The 23,344-nt window shown below is 40.5% G+C and overlaps 2 protein-coding genes across 5 annotated transcripts in view; one reads left to right on the top strand and one right to left on the bottom strand.

Annotated features, from left to right (window-relative positions):
* The window catches only part of GEMIN5 (gem nuclear organelle associated protein 5), an 18,795-nt gene extending 5,093 nt beyond the window's left edge, over positions 1-13,702 (bottom strand). Inside the window, exons 1-22 of one of the 4 annotated variants that reach the window (XM_029997888.2) lie at positions 13,512-13,702; positions 13,065-13,219; positions 12,421-12,602; positions 11,522-11,673; positions 11,167-11,298; positions 10,840-10,972; positions 10,214-10,373; positions 9,386-9,598; positions 8,607-8,692; positions 7,995-8,089; positions 7,209-7,345; positions 5,918-5,991; positions 5,336-5,517; positions 5,096-5,235; positions 4,493-4,664; positions 4,003-4,230; positions 3,365-3,478; positions 2,790-2,918; positions 2,112-2,207; positions 1,675-1,812; positions 981-1,128; positions 740-859 (exon numbers count right to left, since the gene is read on the bottom strand). In XM_029997888.2, coding sequence (XP_029853748.1) covers positions 740-859; positions 981-1,128; positions 1,675-1,812; positions 2,112-2,207; positions 2,790-2,918; positions 3,365-3,478; positions 4,003-4,230; positions 4,493-4,664; positions 5,096-5,235; positions 5,336-5,517; positions 5,918-5,991; positions 7,209-7,345; positions 7,995-8,089; positions 8,607-8,692; positions 9,386-9,598; positions 10,214-10,373; positions 10,840-10,972; positions 11,167-11,298; positions 11,522-11,673; positions 12,421-12,602; positions 13,065-13,219; positions 13,512-13,665 — 3,140 coding nt within the window. In that variant the 5' untranslated portion in view covers positions 13,666-13,702. Of the gene's footprint in view, positions 1-739; positions 860-980; positions 1,129-1,674; positions 1,813-2,111; positions 2,208-2,789; positions 2,919-3,364; positions 3,479-4,002; positions 4,231-4,492; positions 4,665-5,095; positions 5,236-5,335; positions 5,518-5,917; positions 5,992-7,208; positions 7,346-7,994; positions 8,090-8,606; positions 8,693-9,385; positions 9,599-10,213; positions 10,374-10,839; positions 10,973-11,166; positions 11,299-11,521; positions 11,674-12,420; positions 12,603-13,064; positions 13,220-13,511 lie in introns of those variants that run through there. The other 3 variants (XM_029997890.2, XM_029997889.2, XM_041119316.1) reach the window with 3 other exon arrangements.
* Positions 13,689-23,344, top strand: MRPL22 (mitochondrial ribosomal protein L22; the record flags this gene model as incomplete). Its single annotated transcript, XM_029998596.2, has 8 exons — positions 13,689-13,830; positions 13,915-13,960; positions 15,237-15,311; positions 15,862-15,997; positions 17,955-18,020; positions 18,546-18,623; positions 19,476-19,545; positions 20,775-23,344. Coding segments are annotated over 8 exons (825 nt in total), but the record flags the coding sequence as incomplete, so codon positions are not given.

Genomic DNA, 23,344 nt, shown 5'->3' with positions numbered 1-23,344 from the left:
GAAGATAAACCTCTGTTTTCCACAGGTTCTCAGAGCTCTCATCACTTTGTCTTACCAAAGTTTACTACAGACATATGGTGCCTGATCTGATGCAAAGCTACAAAGGGAAAGTCACACAGCCTAAAAACCTGGACTGAAACCTCTGGTGGTGTGCATACCACGTACGGCTTGGATGAGAAATAGAAATAAATAGATTCAAGAGACAAAGGTTATATGCAGTAGTTTATCCGTACTGCATTTCTCTGGATTTCATCTGAATCCTTTCCCAAGTGTGAACACCCTCAAAAATCCCAGAACTGAAATCAGCATCAAGCAAAGGACACTATTCCAGCAAAATACTTCAAGCATTATTATTAATTTTGGTAGTCACAAATTTGAAGCAACCTAGCTGGAGGAGGAGAGCCCAGTGATTGGGATATTAGCGAAGGCCTCAAGAAACTCAAGATGAACTCTTGCACTGCACATTTCCAGTGGAAAGGTTGGAAACATCACACAGTCTTTTTGTATACATCCTAATCTTAGTCTTGCTAGACTAGATGGCTCTACTGTAGTATGGCATTTGGACCTTCTGCTCTGAACTGCCCTCTGGAGCTCCTAGGAGTCTAGTGAGATCAGGCTGAGAAAGCACCTCAGACAAATAATGACCAGACCAGTTAACAGATTTCAGCTGCTACAAAACCAAGAACCTTCTTTTTTTCAGGCATGGAACCAAGTCTGTCTTCTTCCCAGTAACACTCACCATTTGGCAGCCATGGAATAATGACCGTCTTTCTCTAACAGAGCTGCCCAACTGGTGTAGAGATCCCTCAGAACTGGATCTTCTGGACGCAACCTGGCCTTAGCAATTACAATTGCCTCCCTAACGCACATAAGGGAAACCAGATACAAAAGTTAATTGACTGTGCACAAAAGTGAACCAAAAGGTCAAATCTACCCCAATAGAAAACAAGAGCAAATCCTAAACATAAATATACAGCAACCTGTAAAAATGGTTCACTTTCAGGAGCTCCACAGCCTCATACACTTTATGTATGGACAGAAGATGGGAGGCAGCCTTCACATACTGCTCCTGAAAACACAGCTGCTTCGCAAAGGCTTCTACTGTCCAAACCCAGGCCTGGTATCCAACTGCAAAAGAGAAGGCAGTACAATTGGAGGCAGAGTTTTAAAACTGGAAGAATTCCTGTGGGATGACATCATCACTGGTTTCTTCAACATGTACCCCTCCTCTGCCCCAGATTAGTTTCTTGTTTCTTAACCATCCCAATACAAGTCACTGAGTCAATGAAACAGCTAGGGCTTGAACATGACTGTAGGACTTCACTACCAGTAAAATAACTTAAAAGCACATTTAAACCAACAGCAGGCTGGAAGGACTGCTACATATTACAAAGAACCAACTTTGTACTTGGAAGGATGGGCCTGCTCCTTCAAGAAGTCCCAAAGGAAACCTCTCCATTTCCTGCTATCCCAGCGTAAGGGTGCTTGTGGAAATGTCCAGGTTCTTTGTCAGAAATAGGATATGTTTTGTGTTTGATTTTTGTTATCAGGCAGTTAAAGAAGCAACCTCCTTCCAGTTTGGAACAATCATGAGTTTCCAACTCAGAACAATCAGAATGAGGCTACGCTTGGCAGCTAATTCCATCTGCTTATGTGTTACAAGAACAAACATACCCATGGGCGAGATTGCTACTAGCTGGTCTGTTAGCTCTCCCCTCTCAGCGGCTGCCTGGAGGACACCCTTCATATCTCCTTTCCACAACATGAGCTGCTGAAAGAGCTCTGGATGCCCATTCTCCAAGTGTTGTTTTCCTGTTGGAAGCAAACACACTTCTATCAGCATGAGTGCAATAGCATTTTTTGCCATAGAAAAATAACTTGGCAAAAGTGAGATTATTCAAGCTCAGGGTATTGCAGGTTTGCATCTGGAAGATGTAAAAACTATTTGGGAAAAATACATCTTTTCTTCTTTTCACACAGAACTGCATTCTTAATCCTACATTTTAATCCACAGTAAAGAAAGCTCAAGTATTTTTCCTAATTTGTTTTCTCCTTGAATGTTAACAGTTATGATGGACATACTGTCAAAGTGGATTCATTATTCCACTTACCTTCCACATCAATCATCTTGTGCAGAGAAGCCCTGTCTGTGAACAGCCCCAAGTGGATGCGATCCTTGAGGTCAGGGGACATATCTTCATTATTATCTGAACCAGATAAAAAGAATGAATGTTTAAGATTTGGTACAACACTGGGAACTGGGACGTGCCAAGTCACTGTACCACTCCATTACACTCACTAGCAATGCTTATGTCTTCTACTTTCTTTCCTGTATAGCAGATTTAACAATTTGCAGATCTACACTTAGAACTTACTAAGTTTGGTTAGAAGGACCATGTTTGTGCTGAACATTTAGTCTAAATCAAACATAACACGTTCCTTTGCATGCTCTAAGGAACAATACTGTGAGAATACAAACATCTCCCTCATGGCTTATTTTCTCCTGCCCATATTATACTTTCAAAGGTGAAAAACACTTTGCATGTATGCAGACAATTCTACCCTATCTCCACAACATAGGATCCTACTCAAAACCTGTCTGGAGTAGCTAGAGAGTGCTGAAACACTGCAAGAGAGGTTAGGTAAGAGACCACAACTAGTCACACATTTTGATAAAGGTAAGGATTTAAAAAAAATAATGCCTAGTGGTCAAAGTCAAATCCTTGGACACATGCTTCTGAATACTTTAGAGCACCTACCCTTTAAGTATTTTAGTTTTAGACTGATACCTTTGGTTTTCAGACATGCAGCCAGCCTCAAGCAGTCCTGATGCAATTCATCTTTTGATCTGTGATCCATGAATGTGCTGAAGGGTAGAATAGAACGAGGCTTCCTCTTCTTCAGAGAAGCATCAGAAGCTGAAAAATCAGACACATTTTAGTCACTGCTGCACGGTTACAAGTCTCCTACAGCAGAACTCCCCAATGTATTCCAAAACCCCCTCTTCCTCACACAGGAAAACAAAAAACAGATGCTCAAGTGCCACATGCATCTCCATTATGACAACTCCGACTTCTGAATACTGATCGCTTTGCATATTTTTCCGCCCATCTTGCCTGGAATGAAACTAGCAACTAAAAGGCAATATCAAAGCCCACATTAAACTACTCAATTGACGTGACAAGCAGGGCAAATAAAAGAAGCAGCAATTTAAAACATTTAAGAGATGTTAAAAGCACACTCTTCTTTCTCTGGCACTTATTTGGTGTCACATTAGGAAGGGAAGCTGCAGCCAAACAGAAGCCTAGAATGAGGAACTCTGCCTTGATGCAGGACTGTTAAAAAGTCCCTGAAACATACTAACTTGGTTTCTCTTTAGGCAGATCCTTTTTCACAGGAGTGGCTTTCTGGGTCACAAAAGGCTTTGGCAAGCTGAATGAAGAATAATCATATGTAGATGAAAATGTATCCTTGGACACTGTGGAGTTAAGTGATAAAACAAGTGATAAAAAAGGAAAAACAATACGTGAAAAAGCCCATAGCAGAATACTTGACATATTCACATTCTATTACATTAATTTTGAAATATACAGAAACCAGGCTTTGCTTTGCCATGGAACTTAATAGCTTTTTAGGGAAAGGAAATACTAAGAAAACATTACAGAACTGTCAGAAAGCTAAATAAGATGTCAACAGACACTAACAAACGTCCACCAGTATTGTAAAATTTATCACCAGAAGGCAACACTGATCAAAAATGACATCGTTTCAATCCAAACACAGTAACTTTGTTCATTAGGCCAGAATGTTCTTATTTAAAGACAATTAGTCCCAAACTAGTTTAGAAAATTATGAAAGGCATTCCAAAACTGTACTTCCTTCAAGTGGACTATTTCAATAAAACCATATTATGACAAAATCTGCAAGAAAACATTAAAGTTGGTGATGCTCTGAGGGCTAAACAATCTGGGAACCATTGAACTAAGATGATTTGATTATTACCAGTTGTGGAGACTTTATCAGGCAACTCTGCCTCCTGAGCTGCTTTTTCTCCTTCATGGTCCGACACTCCATTTTCCTCTAGCAACATTTCCTTCCCGCTCTCATCTCCATTCATGGTATCACTTAGATCCTGCTTGGCTGGACTCTTTTCTATAGGCTTTTTCTTCTTTTTGGTTTTGACTTTTGGTTGCATACTTCTTTTTTTCTCTAATTCTATACTCTTTTTGCCTGTAAAAGGTTGCAAAAGTTACCCTGATAATATCTGTAGAGATTTTTAGTGTATTAGCTGTGTGTCTCTGAAGTTCAACATTTAGTTTCCAAATAAGGATACAACTCAATTTAAACCTAGACACAGTTTATTCCTGAAGAGGTAGCAGGCAGATTTGGAATTCAGCATAAGAACTTACCATACCATTTCGATGTGGCAACCCTCTATTTCCCAGCTCCAATATTATCTTCAGGAAAGGATCTTCTGTTTGAATATACTTACCCTGAGGAGGCCGTGTATGCTCCTGCTTTGAGATGTGCCATTTGTGAACAGAAAAATCATCTGCTCCTGTATAAACAGAATCTGAATCCACTGGTGACCACTGGACACTCAGTAGCCTGCCCTGGTGCCCTCGGTAGTTGCAGAGTGGCTCTTCCTTCATAACATCCCATACCTTATAAACAAGAAAGAAATCCGATTACTCAGAAAGTCTCATCTTCCCCTAATACTCTGCATTTTCTCTTCAGTGATTTGCGCTTGTAGGTATTTCAAATACCAACATGCAAATGGAGAAAATTCAGGTCTTCCTCTGTTTGCATCAATACATTTGCATAACATCCTTCTTTTTTAAGGATCCAAAAGCGCTAATATGAAAACGATAGTGACTGGACTTACAAATCAATTTGCAACTCGGAAAAACATATGGATACCTGCATATCAGGTATCCAGAACCAGGAGATGGTTACCAAGGGTAAATTTGCAGTACTTTAGTAGTTTATCTCACAAGAGAAGCTTTGCTGTTTAGTCATCTTGGTTCTAAAACACTGTAGAATGGATGATTTGAAACTAAAAGAAATATATTTATGAGTGTCTGTGGAACAATACCTGTGCCGTGCCATCATAGCAAGCAGATACCAATCTTCCCTCATGGTGGGGGCTCCAAGACAGACTTGTGATTTTAGCTGTGTGCCCAGCCAGAGTTCGAAAAGGCTCTGTTATTGTCAAAGGACTTTCTGAAGAGCTCTCTGAAAGAAAAAGAAAAGGATCAAGTATGGCCAGCAAGACAAACTGGCAGTAAACCAAAACAAGATGCCAAGACTTGGAATGTAATCTGCAAACGGTTACCTACGACGCTCTTCAGATTATGCACATAAATAGTGGCATTGATTGAGCCTGAAGCTATCAAGTAACTCAGCTCTGGCTGGCTCCCATGCTCATGATGCCAACGAATAGCATTAATCAGTTTATGATGCTGCTGGATAGTGCAGAGCAACTTCAAGTTTGGTGCCTGAAATATTTCAATTGAGCTGAAATGTAAGAACAACAGTGTAAGAATTCCAGTAGTCAGTGAAAATGGGAATTTTTTTTGTTACACTGCATGAGCAGAATTACAGGACATGAAATAGAGTAACTAAATGAGTTTTTCTTTTTTGGATTCAACTCAAACCTTCGTTTAGTACATCAGCAAAAGTGCGTTTCAACCACGAGTGGATCCTTGAAAAATAATTTAACGTGATGATATGGATCCTCCATGCCAAGAGCAGCTAAACCAAATAACAGCAAGCAGTGCTGTATTATCACAATTCAAATACATTGGCAGTGAAAGAACAGAGGCAAACCAGGGCAACAAAAAGTACTTTCGCTTCACTACAGTGATTCTAGTCAAGATCAGCACATACACCACCTTGACCTAGAAGTGAAACATACCCATCTTCATTGCCAAGAGCCAAGAGTTTGCCATCTGGTTTCCAGCTGATCTCTGTACGCGCAGGCAGTTTGTGCTGTAGAAAGAAGACACAACTATTGCCAAAACCTCTTAAATCTCTCTCACATACATTCAACAGAGCAAGACTGGCAACTGGACAGAGTTGCAATTAGTCTACAAAATGAAAGTAACAAAAGGGTCCATTGCTTTTGTAGCAGTGACATAAGCTTGAGCAATTAAGAAAGACTGAATGAACTGATACAAGAACCAGTGATTATTTTTATCAGTTCAGTGGAATGTCTCAAAGGAAGTTTGTCTGGATTCCCATAGGACCTTGATGCTTGATCTCCTTATGCTCCTTGGAAAGGCCCAGATGCAAGCAAATTCTATCAAATTTCAGAAGAAATCAAAGTTTACTTGTAATTATTTCTGTTCTTTCTAATTCAGATGAAAGTTACTCACAGTTTACAATTTAGATGCCTAAAAATGATCGTTTCATTGCCTGTGACATTAGTCTCTCAATCCCCAGTGAGTCTTCTATTCAAGTAAGAAGCTAAAACCCAGCTAATACAAATCAATATAGTTTCATTGACTTCAGTTGACTTATGCTGACTTAAAGCAACTGAAGATCTAACCCACTTCACTTATTTTGTACTTTCAACTAAGAAATGACTGATCATACTTGCAAAGATGTTATGGTCAGTTATCACCAAACACCCTGCACTAGCTGCAGTGTAAATGGAAACAGACTCCTGCAAAATCATGACTGCCTTTACTGCAAAATTTATTTAAAAAAGAAAAAGTTAACATTTGAAATGAGAACTGGAGAAGTTGAGGTAGTTAACTCATGCATGCCCACTATGGGATCTAAGCTATGACATTATTCAGGATATTACTTTAAGTGCATTGAAACTGGAAAGCTCTGTATGAACTAATTATTTTAAACAGCCACACACAGCCTTAAAACCAGACCCTATACTTCAATTTAACTTTTCCAGTTAAGTAAATTACACAGTAGAAACCTAAGTAACTGATGCCAGGAGCCGATGGGCCATGTTGACATTGGGGGGAAAAAAAAAGACGCTTTTTCAGAGGCAAACACATAAACAGCTTAAATAGTTTGAGTCAATAAGTGTCACTGAAGTTCATCTGTGGAGACTGCAGGTTTCAAATTTTCTATTTATTACAGATTCATCATGGAGGCAAAATCAGAAACCTACAACTACAAGGCCATAGAAACTATGACATGGTTATCATGAATCCATAAAAAAAACCCCTCAAAATCATACTCACTTTGATTGAATTAGTGTCTCGGATGACTTTGTTGATGTCATTTGCCTCTCCATTAAGCTTCCAGGGGTTGTGTTGAAAAACAATACCTTCTCCAGCACAACTATACAAAGTTACAGAGGGCTGTTCACCTTCTCCTCCTATCCAACAGAGTAAAAAGGCTAAATATACTATGTTCTTCATCAGTCTTCCCAGAAGTAATCACTCCCACTATACATCAAAACATTTTAAAAGGCTATACATGCTTCAATTGCCTGTGATCCAGCAGCAAGAAATTCTAACAATACAGTCCTCTGAAAGGACCTCTCATTTCTACCAACAGATCTCTCCATAGCACAATCCCTTCAAGCATGAAAATTCCCTTTAAAGTTTGGTCCCCAAAAAATTCAAGTTGTGCAAGAAGAGCTAACGGAGCTGTTCTGGTTAGTTCAAATGGTAGAAACATAATTCTGGAGCTAAGGAACCCATACCTGATCTGACGCAGTTACTACAGGAAGCCCGTGCAGACACTTATTGGACTGTAATACCCTGAAGTAAGTGCAGAGGTGTGGTACACCACTCCCACCTACTTCCTGAAGCTACTAGAATTCAAAAACTAGAAGAGATTGTTTTGCCCCCTTTCAAAACTATTAACAATTCCTCTAGCAGAATGCAGTATTAGCTGCTAGAGAGGATTGCTACCAAGCAAACGGGGTTCCTTTTCCTAAGAAGGGAGGGCATACTAACTTCATGGCATCTGTGTGCTCTGCATGAATGTTCTGCTTTGTGACAAGGCGCTGGAAGACTCACCAGAAGACAGAGGAGGAGTTGGAGGCCCCCAGGCTAATGTGTATACAGTCTTCTTGTGGTAAGTACTGGAGATCTGAGGTGGCTTATTCTTAGCACTGGGCAGGAAGATAAGGAAGCAGGGTCAGCCAGATTCAGCAAAGGGAAATTAAAAAAAAAAAGAAAGAAATCAAAGCGATTTATTTCCAGTGGTGAAAATGGACACCAGGTACTTTAACATACTAAAGCCACGGCTCAACCAAGCCTTCTTTAACATCTCCTGTAGGACACTACTAAAATCATAACAAAACTGTCCTGATGACCTTCACCTACATGTTGCTTTTCATTCTCTGAAAATGTCCTTCTGGCTAAAATTTTCCTTGACTGATGTCCTCCCACAAGGTGATCTCTGGTCATGCAATTTTAAGTTTACCTTATGCAAAGATTACCTTAGAAGCTACCAGACATAATGGAGAGAATAAAAGATGCACTGAAAACCCAGCTGTTTGACTAGTTTTAATTTAATCCTACTCTTGACTAACAGTAAAGGTATATCTCGGGAAAGACCACACCACCTATGCATGGTAACATAAGAGCAGGACCTGACACTAATGAATTTGAAAGCTACTTTCTTACCTGCTGGAGAAGGTGTCAAATATGCCAACTTTTCCATCATCTGTTCCAAAAGCCAAGCAGCCTTCCTTAGTTGGATGCCAGGATAACTACAAGCAAAATAGAGAGAGACCAGTAAGGACACAAGCTACAGACACTTGATTTCTAAATAATAAACAAAAGGAAAACATTGAAACTGATGAGCAAGCACAGCCACTTGATCACTCGGCTATGAGTATCAAAGGCTCTCCCCCTACCAGCTATAGTGGGATGAAAGAGACTAATATCATTAAAATGCTGTTTGACATCTGCATTACAAAATAGAAATGGAGAATATGGTAGGATGGTGAGAAAAATTTTGCTGCAAACAAGAATAACTACCGTGTTTTACTGCTGCCAGCAATTTTACCAGACAGTAGGGCCTGGCCAACCACTGGTTAAACCCAAACTGAAGACATCCATATCGGTTTTTGTGAGTGTCAAATTTCCTAGCAGAGCAAGGGCAACCATGGATTAAGCAAAGAAGGAGGATAAAAGTGAAAAAGTAATGTAACAGCCAGCTGGACTCCAGCTGATTTTCACTAGATCTAATGCAAGCATCCAGGGTTGTAAAAAGGTCTAAAAATTTGTTGCCAGATTCTAAAATGTATACCAAAAGAATCAAGTACAAAAGGAACAACTTGGCTTTATATATTTTTAGTTGGGAAAAAACTTTTTCAGAGTGAAAGAAAAATATTCTTGAAAGAAAAAAATGGAGCGAAAAGAGACAAGGAAAAAAAAAGGGGAATCAAAAGCGCACTTACTGCTGTAACCTTGGACTTTATGCTTTGCCAGAAGGTTTTAACATCATAAATATTGTTCATGGACAAAGTATTCCACACTCGGATCATGCTGTCTCCAACACCGATGGCAAGGCAGCCTGTGTCCACAGGGGAGAAGGCAAGACTATAGACAAATCCCCCAAGCGAGGGCATGGTCCAGCTACAATCCAGAGTTGATAGGTCCCAGCACTTCACCTGAAGAATATTTAAGGAACAAGGAATGGTTAAATGTAGTGACTGGCGTGACAAGGAAAAAAAAGCTTGAATGGGAAGAAGAATCAAACGGTTGAATTTAAGGCTTGAGATAGTATGTGATCTGCACCCAGAGGATTACATGTCACAGACAGGGCTGCAATAGTTGGAAGACTAATGGAGTGGACAAAATGATTATACTTTAATACTATGGTCCTCTCCTGACTTGAAAATAGGATGCAGTCTGCTGCCTGTAAAAGGCAAAAACTTAAAAAAAATAGATGCTTTAGTTTGTACAAGTAAATGATTTTAAGAAGGAAAAATAGGCCTTTTAAAAATGAAACATCCAGGAAAAAGAGATGGTAAGCTCCCTGTATTAAATGCTTACCATTCAAGTCCAGAACGTCATAACCATTCACTCCACTATGGTAAGAGCTTGAGCTTATAAACTAACAAAAATATATACAACCTGTGCTCAGAACACATTTTAAGCAATGATGTTATAAAATGCTGCAATAAACCCACTTTAGGAGAAAACTCGTGGCCCTAAAAGGGGTAGGCTCAGTCAAACTGTATACATACAGATGTTTTAATGTTAATTTCATAAATGGTTCTTACATCTCTGTCCATTGAAATGGAAAAAAGGAGCTCTTTGTCTTGAAGCTTCACAGAACTCAGATTGAACACAATACGGGAGTGATTTTGTCCTTCTGAAGATCCTAAAAGAGTCCACTTGCGTTTTCCAGATTGGCTCAAATCCCAGAGTAGCAGTTCTCCTCTGTGAAATTTAAAGTGTGTACTTCATTGTTCACTTCAAAAGAATAATATAGGCTATATATAGACTATATCACATATATACTGCAAGTACAAGAGTAATACAGCTAGACACACATCCACTACATGTGCCTATACACAGATACACACACGCAAATGCCACCCTACAAATGATATCCATAGTTAACCACACTGAAAACTGACATGTCATTTTCTCCCAGTAGATGGGCAAAACCACAATTACTACCGTTAGCAGTCAATATTCAGTTAGATTATCAGACAAATTATGGGACAAATAGTAGTTTTCTAGAAGTCTGAATTCCCACTTTAACTCTTGGCCTGTCTTCTCTCCAGTTATACTGGGAAGGAAGGAGGAAGGGGGTGTCAATGTCTCCTACCCAGTTCTTCCTTAAGTATCAAATGAATCTGCAGTTACTGATGGTACCCAGGCTACTGTGTGCCCTGCTTACCCAAAACAGCTGGATATAATTTCTGTGGAACGACCAGAAGGCCAGTGAACAGTCAGCCAAATGCGCTCTTTAACAGCAGGATCAACAGCTCCACCTCTTCTCTTCGTGGGTGGCAACTTCAAAGTCATTACACCTATGGAACGAAGAGGGATCATCTAGACCTAATACATCAAAATCCTCTGAGAGAAAAAGAAGTCCTGTGAATCTGAAGCTTTAAGTATACTCCTCATGCTTTAAACTATCAGGGTAGCAAATGAAGGCTGCAGTTAGAGAAGAACTCTTCCACCACATTGTTATTGTTTATCTCACATTATTAATTTTACTTACTTCTGCCTCTAGTACAGCTCCATATTCGTATGGTCTGATCTTTGCTTCCCGAAGCCAGGTAACAACCTTTCTTCACGGCTGTGCTCTGTGTCAGCTCCCCATTTGGAACTTCACCTTCCTCTGAAGGAACTACTGAATACCGTTGAAGTCATGTTACTACACTTTAAAATTCAAAGCTTTCTAAAAAGTTGACTGAAAATATATTGCTCTGTATCAGAATGTACTTTAATTGAACTTATTGGTTGCCTTTGATTAGCTACTTAATGACTTTCTATGAATAAGGAATTCAATTCTCTAGAAAGACATTTACATGAACTAAAAATCACTTCACAAACTATTAATCAGTTCTACATACCTTGGAGCTCATCTTGCCAAGCAGGTAACCTTTCTTCACCAGGCACAGGGCACCAGGCCAGACAATGTATTTCATCATCATGGCCTCTTAGCCGATGAAGAACTTCTCTTTTCCTGCTGATATCAATTATAACCACCATGCCATCCTTGTAGCTAAAAATGGAGACTTAAATTAATGAAGAGATTCTTGGATCCTTGTGGAATAATACCTGACTCGATTTCCAAGCTCTTTACCAGGATGACTATCTCTGTATTGCAGACAGAGAAGCCAAATCACAAGCAGCACTGGGACTAGCAGACTTATGGTCAATGGGAGCTCCAGTACAGCACTGGTGTACCTGCAGCTGCCTTTTCAAGAGATGCAACCAGTAGTACATTTGGCTTCAAGAATGACAGTAATTCATTAGTAATACAGCTTTCAGAGACTTAAAAAACTACAGTGGCTTTTATACAAGGAAAACTTTTCCCTTCATCACAAATCACTTTCATTCCTTCCCTCTTGTGTTCTCCTTCAAGAGAACTGTATCATTAAGTCTAAGGGGCTTTCACGTTCCTTCTCTGTTCAGTACAGCCTTGGGTATCTAAAGGACTGGAATTGCAGTGGTTGACAAAGGCCTAGTCAAACTAAGAAATTCTTTTCAGATGAAGTAACCTATAATGTGGCAAACACCAGACAAGTCTAAGTAAAAAATAACAGTTTTAAGAAATTTCAAAGATTCAAACCAAATCTGGACACTTACATTGTTATGGATTCTTATGTTTTGCAGGTCTATCAAATCTAAATGTTATTTCTGAATGAAGAAAAATCCAGAAGAAAATAACCTTGCAATTGTGTAGCAAAAATTCACAGTAAGGTTCTCTCAGCAGAAGAATGGAAAACAAAATGTAATGAATATTTACCCAATTGCTACCAGGTTTTCATGGTGAGGAGAACAAGTGAGACAAAAAATTGTCCGAGGCTCTGGGAAGAACTGCTGGCTGTCACTTCTGTTATGCCAGTAACAAACAATTATACCTTTTTCATCACCGGATACAATCAAATCTTTCACAAGGGGTGACCAGTGCAATGCTGAGATGGTGTTCTGAAGAAAGAGAATCGCATACATTTAAGGCTGTCTTACCACCATCTAACACAGAATAACAGGCAGAAAATAATCTGCAAGTACTCCCCAGCATCAGTTGAATCAGTTCTAAAGCATTTCAGTTCTTTTAGGCTTTGGCACGATTGACGTATTTGCCAATATGCTGCCCTGAGAGACAGTAACTGTTCAAACGTACATCCTTAGTCTGTCCTGTGTGGAACAATAACTTGACGAAAGCAAGCTGGGTTAAGCGGCAACGAGTTCACACCGCGAGCACTCGCTTACTGAGGCTTTGATGGTAACCAACAGCTTATTAAGGTGATGTAACAACGCTGCAGACCTCAGGCTAGAACAAGGAGCTGGCCAGAAGCGTTCAACGGTTTTCATTTCCCCGGGTTTGAACGTCACCTTTGGCGAAAGTAACGTCACCCTGCTTTCTGTGCCAGACCTGAATAAACCCACCTGGTGAAGGCTGTACCCCGCCACCGGAGCCAGGGCCTCCGCGTCCCAGATTTTGACGCTCCCGTCGTCGGAGCTGCTGGCGCAGAGGCTGCTCTGCCCGGGGCAGCGGCAAAACGCGAACCCGGAGATCCTGTCCGTGTGCCCGATGAGCTCTCCTGCACCGACAGCGAGAAAACGCCATGGGAACCCCCTCGACCCCGCCGGGACCGCAACGGCACCTTCCTCAACCCGCCCCCCCCATCCCCATCCCCATCCCCATCCCCATCCTCATCCTCATCCTCCTCGTCCCCGGGGTTCCCGCCGCCCCACACGTGCCCGAGCGGGTCCCGGCTGCCCCCCGGGGCCGGGGCGCTCGTATAAAACGTGTGTGTGTGTGTGGAAGGGGGGGAGGTCAGTGAGGGTCGCCCGCGGGCCCGGTGTCCCCGCCGGCGTGGGTTGTAGCGGTACCGTAAAACGCGGGTGCGGCGCCGCCGACATCCAGCAGGCAGACGCGGTGCCTCGCCGCGAAGCCGAAGAGGCGGCCATCGCTGCTGGCGTCGCTGCAGCGGCTGCTGTACCAGTTGGGCGAGGCGGGCAACACCCGCACCCCCGCCGCCGCCATCGCTCCCGGGCCGCCCCACTCCGCCTCGCCTGGGGCGCTGCCGCCAAGCGCCGCGCACGCCGTCGCAAACCGTCGCAAACCACGCGCCTGGCCGCGCGTGCGCGGGGCGCGTCTGCCGTGAAGCGAGGCCGGGGAAGATGGCGGCGCGGTGGGCGCTCGGCGCGGGTGAGTCTGAGGGGACGGAGCGGAGCGCCGGTTTCGGAGCTTCTCGGCTGCTTATCCCTTGCTCACTGTGCCGCTTCCTTTCAGGTAGCGCCTGGGTGCGCGGTCTCCTCGGCTGGGCGCGGCCGGAGAGGTGAGTCTGGCTCTGCCGTGATCCTGGAGCGGGCCCGTTCCAGCGGGGAACCGGCCGCCTCGCTCAGGGGGTCCCCGGGGCTGGGGGCCGGGGTCGCCTGGCTCGGCCCTCTTGCTGGCTTCTCACCCTGTCCCGGAGCTGTGGGGAACAGGTCGCTCCGTGCTTCTGTAGTGTCTTTCTACATACTTGGAGATTGTGGCGTGGTGGAGGTGTTTCTCTTTTTCCTGACCTCTTTCTGTCGGGCATGGAGATTTCCTCCGGTTTTATGGTGCCGGTCACAGTAACGCGGTACCTGTTGCTCCCCTCTGCGCCCTCCCCAGTCATTGCTTTTCTGTAGTTGCTGGTCTTTCCCCTCCGTCTGGAGGAATGGCAGAGTTGTGCTGGGGGAGCATGGGTCACTGCTGACTGTGTCCCTGACTGTAGAAGAAAGGCTGCTGCGGATTCTCAAAGTGCAGAGCTTTGGTCTCTGCTAGAGCCTGTGGAGGTAAATTGCAGAGACCTGTGTCACTGACGGGAGAAAAAATAGGCTTATGTTGCCTGTGCTTTGCTCATTGCTTTGCAGTTGAACAGACTTATGTGCTAATTGTTTTACTTAGTTTTTGTAGTCTGTATGTCTCCCATTTGCGGCTTATGCATGATTCTTTCTGGAAAGGTGCTCAGCTTTTCTTTCCTGTTCCCCTTACCTACCCATACATAATGTACTTTTGCTTGTTGCTTCTCACTGTTTTCTTTTGCTTACAATGTGTTCGTGTTCTCTTTTTTCTCCTAAAGTTATGATAAATAGAGTTGCTCTTCACATGAGATTGGATTACGTTAAGATAGAGGGAATGTAAGATGTCTTAGTTTGTTGAATGTGTTCATGTGTTTTGCTAATACCAGGAAGACAATACTTAGTTTATTACTGTTTAAGTTGTTAAATTGCAAAGTGATATTCATGTGCTTATCAAATATTTTCCTGTATTAATCAATGATACTATGTCTGATGATGATGAATTGTTGTCTTGATGAGTGAGATTTTTAAGTATTAAGCAAATAAACCGGTTTTGGCAAATATTTGAAAAAATATTCTGTAACGTTTGAATTTGTATATTATGCTAGCCCCTACTGATGTGATGTGAAAACTTCAAGGTGTACAATGCCCTCTTGACGCTAATTAACGTGTTCTGTTTGCCAGTTGTTTTTAAAATGCTTTGCACAACTTGGCTACCCACACGAAGCCGTTCAAGCCTTAGTTAAACTCACAATATCTGGTCTTGAACTCATCTGTTTCTTGTAGTTATGAGTGGCTGTCCAGTACTGCTTTATCTAGTCAGCAGGGGGCAAAATGTAGCTTGGTTTTCCTGAATCTGAGGTGAGCGAACTGACTGAAAACTAGAGTGGTTTTGCTATTGGCTGTCTTATATTGACTTGATTGCCTTTTGAAAGTAATTTGGAATATCTTTCAAATTTCAGAATGTTTATAAACTTCTAATACTTTGTTGATACTCAGTCCCTTGAAAAACTAGAAATTTTTACTGCTAAAAATGTTGTTGGTAAAAGTTAAATAAGTATTGGCTAGTCTTGGAAGAGTTGTAAATTGTTTGGGTGAGTAACGAACCCTTCGTAAGAACAAAGATGTGACTGTGTCTTTCCGTGATGATCTGGGGACACTTAACGTGGAATCTCGTGCCATACCAATATCACTTACGCTTCATGGTTTGCTTTAGGAAGCCTGAGGCTTCTTGTTGAATTAAAAAGCCCTTTCAACGTAAACTAGAGGACTTGAACAGTTTTATTTTGTGAGTAGTCAAATGTATCAGTTCTCTTTATGAAGACAGGTAAGTTCACAATTTTCCAGGTAATCTGGGCAAGGACAAAGAACTCTTGTGTTCAGCAGCAAAGACTGTGGTCTTGTCTTGCAGGTGGCTAGCATCCAGTAGCCTTTTTCCTTTGTCGTGCATCCACACAAGCACATCTCTGCAGAAATTTGGGAAGTGGGAGAAAAAGAACAGGATTGTTTACCCTCCACAGCTGCCTGGAGAACCTCGCAGACCAGCTGTAAGGATACGCCTGTGAATTTCCTTCCCTGTTTATGTTTAGCAACTTCTGAACAGGTGGTCACTGTCTCTGGGTGACTCCACAAGGCGCTAGTTTGATAGATTATTCATTTGTTATTTAAGATTTTAGTCACTTTGGCATATTTATATTGTAAAAGTTAACATCACTTTGAATGTTTTCCATTTCTAAATTATATTGGAGTTTCAAGTTGCTTGCAGCTAATCACGTACCTAATATGTGATGCAAGCTGCCAAGGTACCATCCTCTGTTTGTAGAAGTCTCTGAACTACAAGGAGGTAGAAGTTACCAAGGATGTAGCATTATACACTTATTTCCTGTCAGTACAAACAGAACAATTAGAGAGGAACGCGATTGTATCATTGCTTCTGTGCACAAAGATATAAAGGTAACTTTCCTTGAGTAGTGGAGCTAGTGGTGCCTGTTTGATGTAGGTACAATAGAGTGCACACTCTTTTCATTTCTTAATTTCTCTGTGTTATAGATTCTCTGAGGTCTGATAATGTGTTACCTCTTGCTGTGGCCTACCCGTAATGAAGCTATTCAGAGGTTGTTTTCTGTCGTAGTGGTTGCTTGAAATGTTTAATGTGGACTGAGAGGTTCTAAAGTTACATGGGGAGGGACATGTGAGTCAGATGCGGCACACGACTGCAGGAGGTTTTTTTGTTAGGAAACCATTTTACATATACTGTACAGTGGAGTTGTTTCTTCAGTCTGTTGCACAATAACTTGTGTTTTACTAAGCCATAAACTGACGCGAAGAATCTAAACCCCTTTTGTTACCTGTTTGCCAACTGTAGGGCCTTCTGCTGGCTGTTCAAGACAACTTTTGGAAAAGTCAGCATAAGTAACATGGTCAATTTTTTAAATGCAGTAATAACAGATTATTTTTTGATAACAGCAGGTTTATTCCTGTTTCTCCCTGTCCCCTCTTATTGATTGTTTTGTAACTGGGAAGTACAGTTAAATGTGAACAGAAGCAAGCCTCTTAAATTAAGTTGCACATAGAAAACTAAGTGTTGTGTATTTGATCACTGAAGGGACTAATTGGTGCTGCTTTCCCTACAGCACAATGTGGGAGAGTTTTAGGTTAATTCTTCGGTATTTCCTCACTCTTGAACTGATATTTTGGAATTCCATTTTTGTAATTGTTCTTCATTGGAAATTAATGTGTTGTGGCCTCTGTTAGGCATACTGCTCAGCAAAGCATTTGCAGTTCAAAAGAATAGGGTTTTTTTGGACATGTGCTTTTGTGTGTTTTATTGCTTCTGTGAACATTATGGCTTATGATGTAGAAACACATGCTATGTGCCGTGCTGACTAATACAATGTATGTGAAAGTGCTGTTATCGACCAGTTTGCTTATTAAATCAGTTTTTTACCCGTTCAGAAAGAATGCTACCTCTTTCAAATTTGTAATGATGTTAAATTTTACTAGCTAGTTTTGGTCCCCATTGGTACAGTAATAATGTTAAATGGGTCTTTGGAGACAGCTCTTCATGCCAATCAAACTTGAATCCCTCTTCACTTACGAAGAGCTAATTAAGTTCATTCTAGTAATATTGTTTAGTTGCTATCCCAGTAAGTTGACTTTGACAGCAGAGTAATATTAAAACTGAATGGGTGTTTCAGGCTGCTTCAAAAGGTGGGGAGGAGGAAAGGAAAAGATATTGAAAAATCTTCTCATTATCCTTTTCAGGAACTTGTGTTTATAAACTAATTCTCATAAGATAGTATTAAAATTTTCTGTATGCTAGCTACTTTTTTTTAATGTTTTCAGTTTCAAATGTCGAAGGTATGCCTGATTTGGTATGTTCATGGTATAGTAGGGGGAGTCATTTTATTCCTAGTAAGAAAACAGATTGTGGAGCAGACATGTGTGCTCCATTCTTGTTTTCACAACAAAACTGCTGATCCTTTAACTTTTTTTTTCACCTAGGAAATATATCACTGTCGGAGGGAAATAAAATATAGCAAAGACAAGATGTGGTATCTGGCAAAACTGGTAAGCAAAAAGTACTTTGTAGTGTGTTTGTTAGAATGCAACATTTAATTGCTGTATTTGCCTTAACAGCTTAGTTCAATCATGGTCTAATCAGCATCTTCATAATAGAGTCCTGGGGAAGAGCGTGCATCTGTGCAGGCGAACAGTTGTTTGTAGTTTTGTTTAGCTGCTTTATCCTAGTATGCTCTCAAATGTGTACCCAGGATCATAGGCAGATTATGCACTGTGGAAGAATTTTTGTGCTGGTTTCTGCCTAGTAGTAGATGGCAAGGGTAACTTTGAACAATAGTAATGGGCTGTTTTGCTCTAAGAAAAAAACCTAATTGAATGTTTTATCAAGACTTATTCAATATTTAACTCGGAACTTCTGTATGTAAGATACTACATTGAAGAAATGGTAATTAAGGAAACTAAAGTCTTTTGATTTGCTCTTTATAATGGCAAAATAATTTAATTACTGTCTTCTGAATAAGAGAAGGGAAATATTTGTAATTGCAGAAGTTAACTTTAACACTTTGGTTGCAGATAAAAGGAATGTCCATTGATCAGGCTCTTGCTCAGTTGGAGTTTAGTGATAAAAAGGGAGCAAAGGTGATCAAAGAGGTATGTAGTAGTATTCTTTAACACTCCTAGTTTCAAGAAAACTTTAAAATCAAATACCTATCACCAGAGGTTTGGAGATGTTTCTATTTCTGTGTTTTTCTATGTTTCTATTAAGCCCGTTGGGAGCATATTCAAACAACATTTTTGTAGCAGTCATGTAATGTTGTGACTTACGAATATGCAGAGGTCACTTGTGCTGGCTGTTTTAACTTTTAATTGATAATAAATTACATGTGGGTACCCTCTCTAACAATGCCTGGTGTTAAGTTCATGGTAAATAATGCAGGATTCTAGTCACTAAAGGCTGCTACATCAATGTGCTTTGGTTCTTAAAATTGTAAGAGATGAAAGATATCATCAGGGAAAGGACTGAGTTCTGTAAAGGCATGAAAGCTTTTCATACACTGTAGTAGTTGTTAGGAGCCTCAAATTACTCATTTTCTTGGCCGAAGCATTGATTTCTGGCATAATAATGACAAAGAAGTATCCTGTATTAGCTGAAAATATTGAATGGCCCAAGTTCATTTTGTCCACCTTGGAATTGTTTCTAGTCTGATGTCTAATTAGACAAAGGTCCATGTATGGAAGGCTGTTAAATGCTCGTGGGAACCATCTTTTCCACTCCCTTTCTTCCCTGCCAAAATGTAATAGAGTTGTACTGAAGCTTATTGAGTCTGTATGCAAAGAACATACTTAGGTAGAATATGTTTGTCTTTTAACAATTTTGATTTCTATAGAACACTTTCCTGTAGCTGACTTAACATGGAAGAAATTGCAAGTTTATCTAGACATAAGAAGTAGTGTTGCTTAAATTCCTACTCAGTATTTCCATTTCTTTTCCTTTTGTTACAGGTTCTGTTAGAAGCACAGGAAATGGCAGTGAGAAATCACAATGTGGAATTCAAATCAAATTTACATATAGGTACATTTTTTTCTTATTTTAGTGCAGAAAAATGTCATTCTACCCTATGAAAAAGTTTTATCCTTAATAAGGTTTTGTTGCTTCAAATTAGCAGAAATGAATAGGGGATAGTTTCTAGTAAACTTAGCTTTACCAAAACATGAAAGGCATGTGCAGCACAACTGAAGTTAGTGTGACTGTTGAGCCTTCAACCATCACTTTGTTATAGTTGGTGTCTGACTGGTATTCTGGCATCTGCTAGGTGTGTTGTTTTTACGATGCGTTCATCTGAGAGTGGGATTTCTGCTCCCTACCTATGTGAACAGAAAGTCCTGAAGAGGAAGATGCTTGACATGATTATGAAAGACTAGACAATAAGAAGCAAACTGTTCCTACTTTTTAATGTTGACAGTGAACATAGATGCTGGAAGCTTTGTCTGTGGCTAGTACTATAGATTTGCAGGATAGGAATGTAAACTTCTGTAAGAAACAGTATAAAAGTAAATGAATATTGACAGTAGACTTCTTAATAAAAAGGCTGTGTTATAGATAATTACAGGATAGTCTTGTAGTAACTACAACACTTTCTTGTCTAGAAAAATGTTAGAGAAATGTTTACTTGTAGGTGTTTTTAGGCCCAAAGAAAAAAATTCCCATTTTGCCAAATGTGGTATAAATGTTATTAAGCTGACCTCATAAGCTTAAAGTAACCTGAATTGTAGAGCAGATTTGATTAGAATTCTTTGGAGCCTTCTAGGCCTCTGCCATAAGAAGGTTTATCTGCTAGTGCAGGGCTGGATGTATAGATAATGAAAATACCTACGATGAGTGCAATAAAGGAAGAAAGGAGGGAAAATGAAGTCTGTAAGGCTTCTACAGGAATTCATGAGTCAAACTACTGAAAAGCAGTGGAATTAATACCACCTTCAGAAGAGCTATATAATCTAGTAAGTGCTCAGTGTAGCTTCCTTTGGATTTATCCTTTACTACATATTTATCTTTGCATGCATGCTTTCTAAAGTCACCTTTTTGGTGCTCCTGAAAAGTGTTAATTCAGCTCACGGGTTTCTCTATAGCAGTAGTCTGCTAAATATAATAGAAGAAAGATGGAGGAGAGAATCTTGAGTAGAATTAACTTTTCATATGCAGTCATGAAAAATATACTGGCAAGACAGTGTTTCAGTTGCAGATGTGTAGTAGCTTATTCTTGACTGAATAGTCTTCTCTCCCCCCCTGCCTTTTTCCTTCAGCTGAGTCAATGACGGGCAGAGGCCGCTATGTGAAGCGGATTCGTTACCATGGCAAAGGCATGTTTGGCATCATGAAAATCGTCAGGTGCCATTACTTTGTGAAGTTGGTGGAAGGTCCTCCTCCTCCTCCAGAGCCACCAAGGACTGGTTTTGACCAAGCAAAAGAATACGTGCAGCAGCTGCGAAGTAGAACCCTTGTTAATACACTGTGACAAACTTTTGTGACTATATAAGTATTTCTTGTTCGACAATGTAATTATATAAAAGAATAATTAAAATAATGTTTTAGTTATATCTTTGGTGCTGCTGGAGCTGGATGATGCAAGAATTACCATAGTCTTTTTTCTTACTTCTCAGGCCATAGGAATGGAAATATCTTGGAAAAGCAACAGATGTTACTTTTTCTGAGTTACTTGGACCACAGCATTCAAGCTCTACCCTGGACTATCAAATCTAGAACATGCGGTGCCATTATAAAGCTTGTGAGGAACTGTGGTTGTCCTCAAATTCATGTAGCTGTCTGTTAATGTATGGTTGGGTCTTCTATTGTAAAAATATGTGCTTGACAGTCACGTTGCAAGATCAAGACTTGGACTAAAATTACTGAAATTTAACATCTTAAAGTATCTACAACAGTGGAACAAAACAAGTAACAATAATAGTCGAGATTATCAGGCATTAATTTATGGTTTCTTTATCTAGGCTGTAATGCTCTTTCCTTACAGCCTCTGTTGTGCATCTTAGGCATTGTGTCTGGGAGTGGGGAATAAAAAAATAATTTAAAGTTCAGGTTTTGACAGAGTCGGTAGGTGGCAATGTTTAGTTTGTCAGAGAGGGAAGTGGCAGTGAAAACTTACAGCATGTTGAAACTCTGTTCTTGATTCTGACCATGGCATTAATAGTCTGATATGTGCATGGAGTTCAGGCTGTTCTCTGTGGAAACTCAGTATGGGTAACAGGCACAATATGGAGAAAAGCTTGTCTTGGTGAAGAGTGAACAAATCATTCTGCACTGTCTGGAAGCAAATTGCTTTTGTAATGTTGAGGTGAGTAAAATGCTCTGTGGATTTAATATGGAATGGCTTGTTGCATATACAAATTAGGCTTTCAGTTCTCTGAAAACAGTCCTATTTTTATCATTACTTCTTTGAAGAGAAAAAGACTGAGGTCAATAGGGGGAAATCTCATTTCACCCAGTCAAATTTTCAACTCAGGTGGCCAGAGATCATGAACATCAGCATAAAAAGAATGAGTAGTTACTTGTTTATGCAAATGTCTGCTATTTAGGCCTTTCTTTTCCATCCTGGGAACATTAGAATGGGAGGTAGATTGCTTACCTCATTTCGGTCTTTTTACCACACCAACTAGTGGTAGCCTTTCTTATGTGTGTTTACTTTGCTATGTTCTTGAATGATGGCAAAGGAACAGTTCCTATAAGGAAACAGATTATCTTTGTTGTCTTAATGAAGGTGGCATACAGTTGTTTCTTTTGGCTACCAAAGAAAGGGTCTCGTGATGTTAGAGTATCAGGGGCTTGTGAAGTTACACAAGAAGTACATGCATAGCTCAATGCCATTAATGGGTGCTTATTTGCAGTCTGTTTCTCTGCAGTGCACTTACAGACGTGTTACTAAATCGTGGCTTTAAAGCAAGTAACTTTTATCTGAAAGGTATGTTCCTGATAAAACTCTCTATCTCTGTAGTCCCTGATGTATGTTTGAAGAACTGTTTCTGGTGTGCTATGATAAACAGCTGTGCTTTGCTCTGCCAGCTGCCGTTAAACTCTTTTGTCATACTGAGTCTCTTACAAGTTGTAGCAAACTTGAATGACTTAATCTTTTGGGGGGTCAGTGATCTGGGAGAAGCTAAGGAATTGCAAAATAAGCCAAGCTTAATAAATGCTTGTCATCTAAGCATGTAAAACCTGGCTTTTAGGTATTTTGTTCCAGTACCTGTTTCTCCTGCATGCTGTAGATGTTTGTTTTGGATCCCTTCTGGACCCTCAGACAAGGTTGTATCCTTATAGATATCATTGCTCTAGTTATGAATCTGCAGACGGGGAGAGAAGTGAGAATGTGACTGATGTTTCTTCCAGCTTCTTTATGATGCAACAGGTGGCCCTGACAGTCTATACAAACAGACCTGGGCTTTTAAAATTTTTCAGTTAAAGAGCAAGGTTGTTGCTTGTCATTCTTGTTTTCTTTCTCAAAACAGTAAGTGGGAAGACTTTTTTGACCTGCTTTTCAGTATTCTGTTTATTCCTTAGTACCCTTTTGCGCCTTCTTAGAGGCGTAACCCCTAGTGGATCCTTATGGTGTTGGCTAAGGAATCTCCACAGCTGTGTCTGTAACAGTACAATGATGGGAGATTGGTGAGATGAGGGGCTTGAACTGGCTTGATCCCTGCCTTTCACTGGTAGGATGGTAAGAGTGTCTGAAGTGGTTTCTGTGATAGGTGCATCAGAACATTGGTATGGGAAATTGCCTGAACTTCTTTAAAATTCAGTAAGACCTAGTGATAAAGCTTTATACTGTCAAGTTCTATATATAAATAAAATTTGGCGGTTTTGA

This window comes from Aquila chrysaetos, chromosome 22 (genome assembly GCF_900496995.4).
Source record: "Aquila chrysaetos chrysaetos chromosome 22, bAquChr1.4, whole genome shotgun sequence".
Taxonomy (NCBI): Eukaryota; Metazoa; Chordata; class Aves; order Accipitriformes; family Accipitridae; genus Aquila; species Aquila chrysaetos.
The sequence above is the reverse complement of the archived record's forward strand: the minus strand, read 5'-3'. Positions and strand labels throughout refer to the sequence as shown.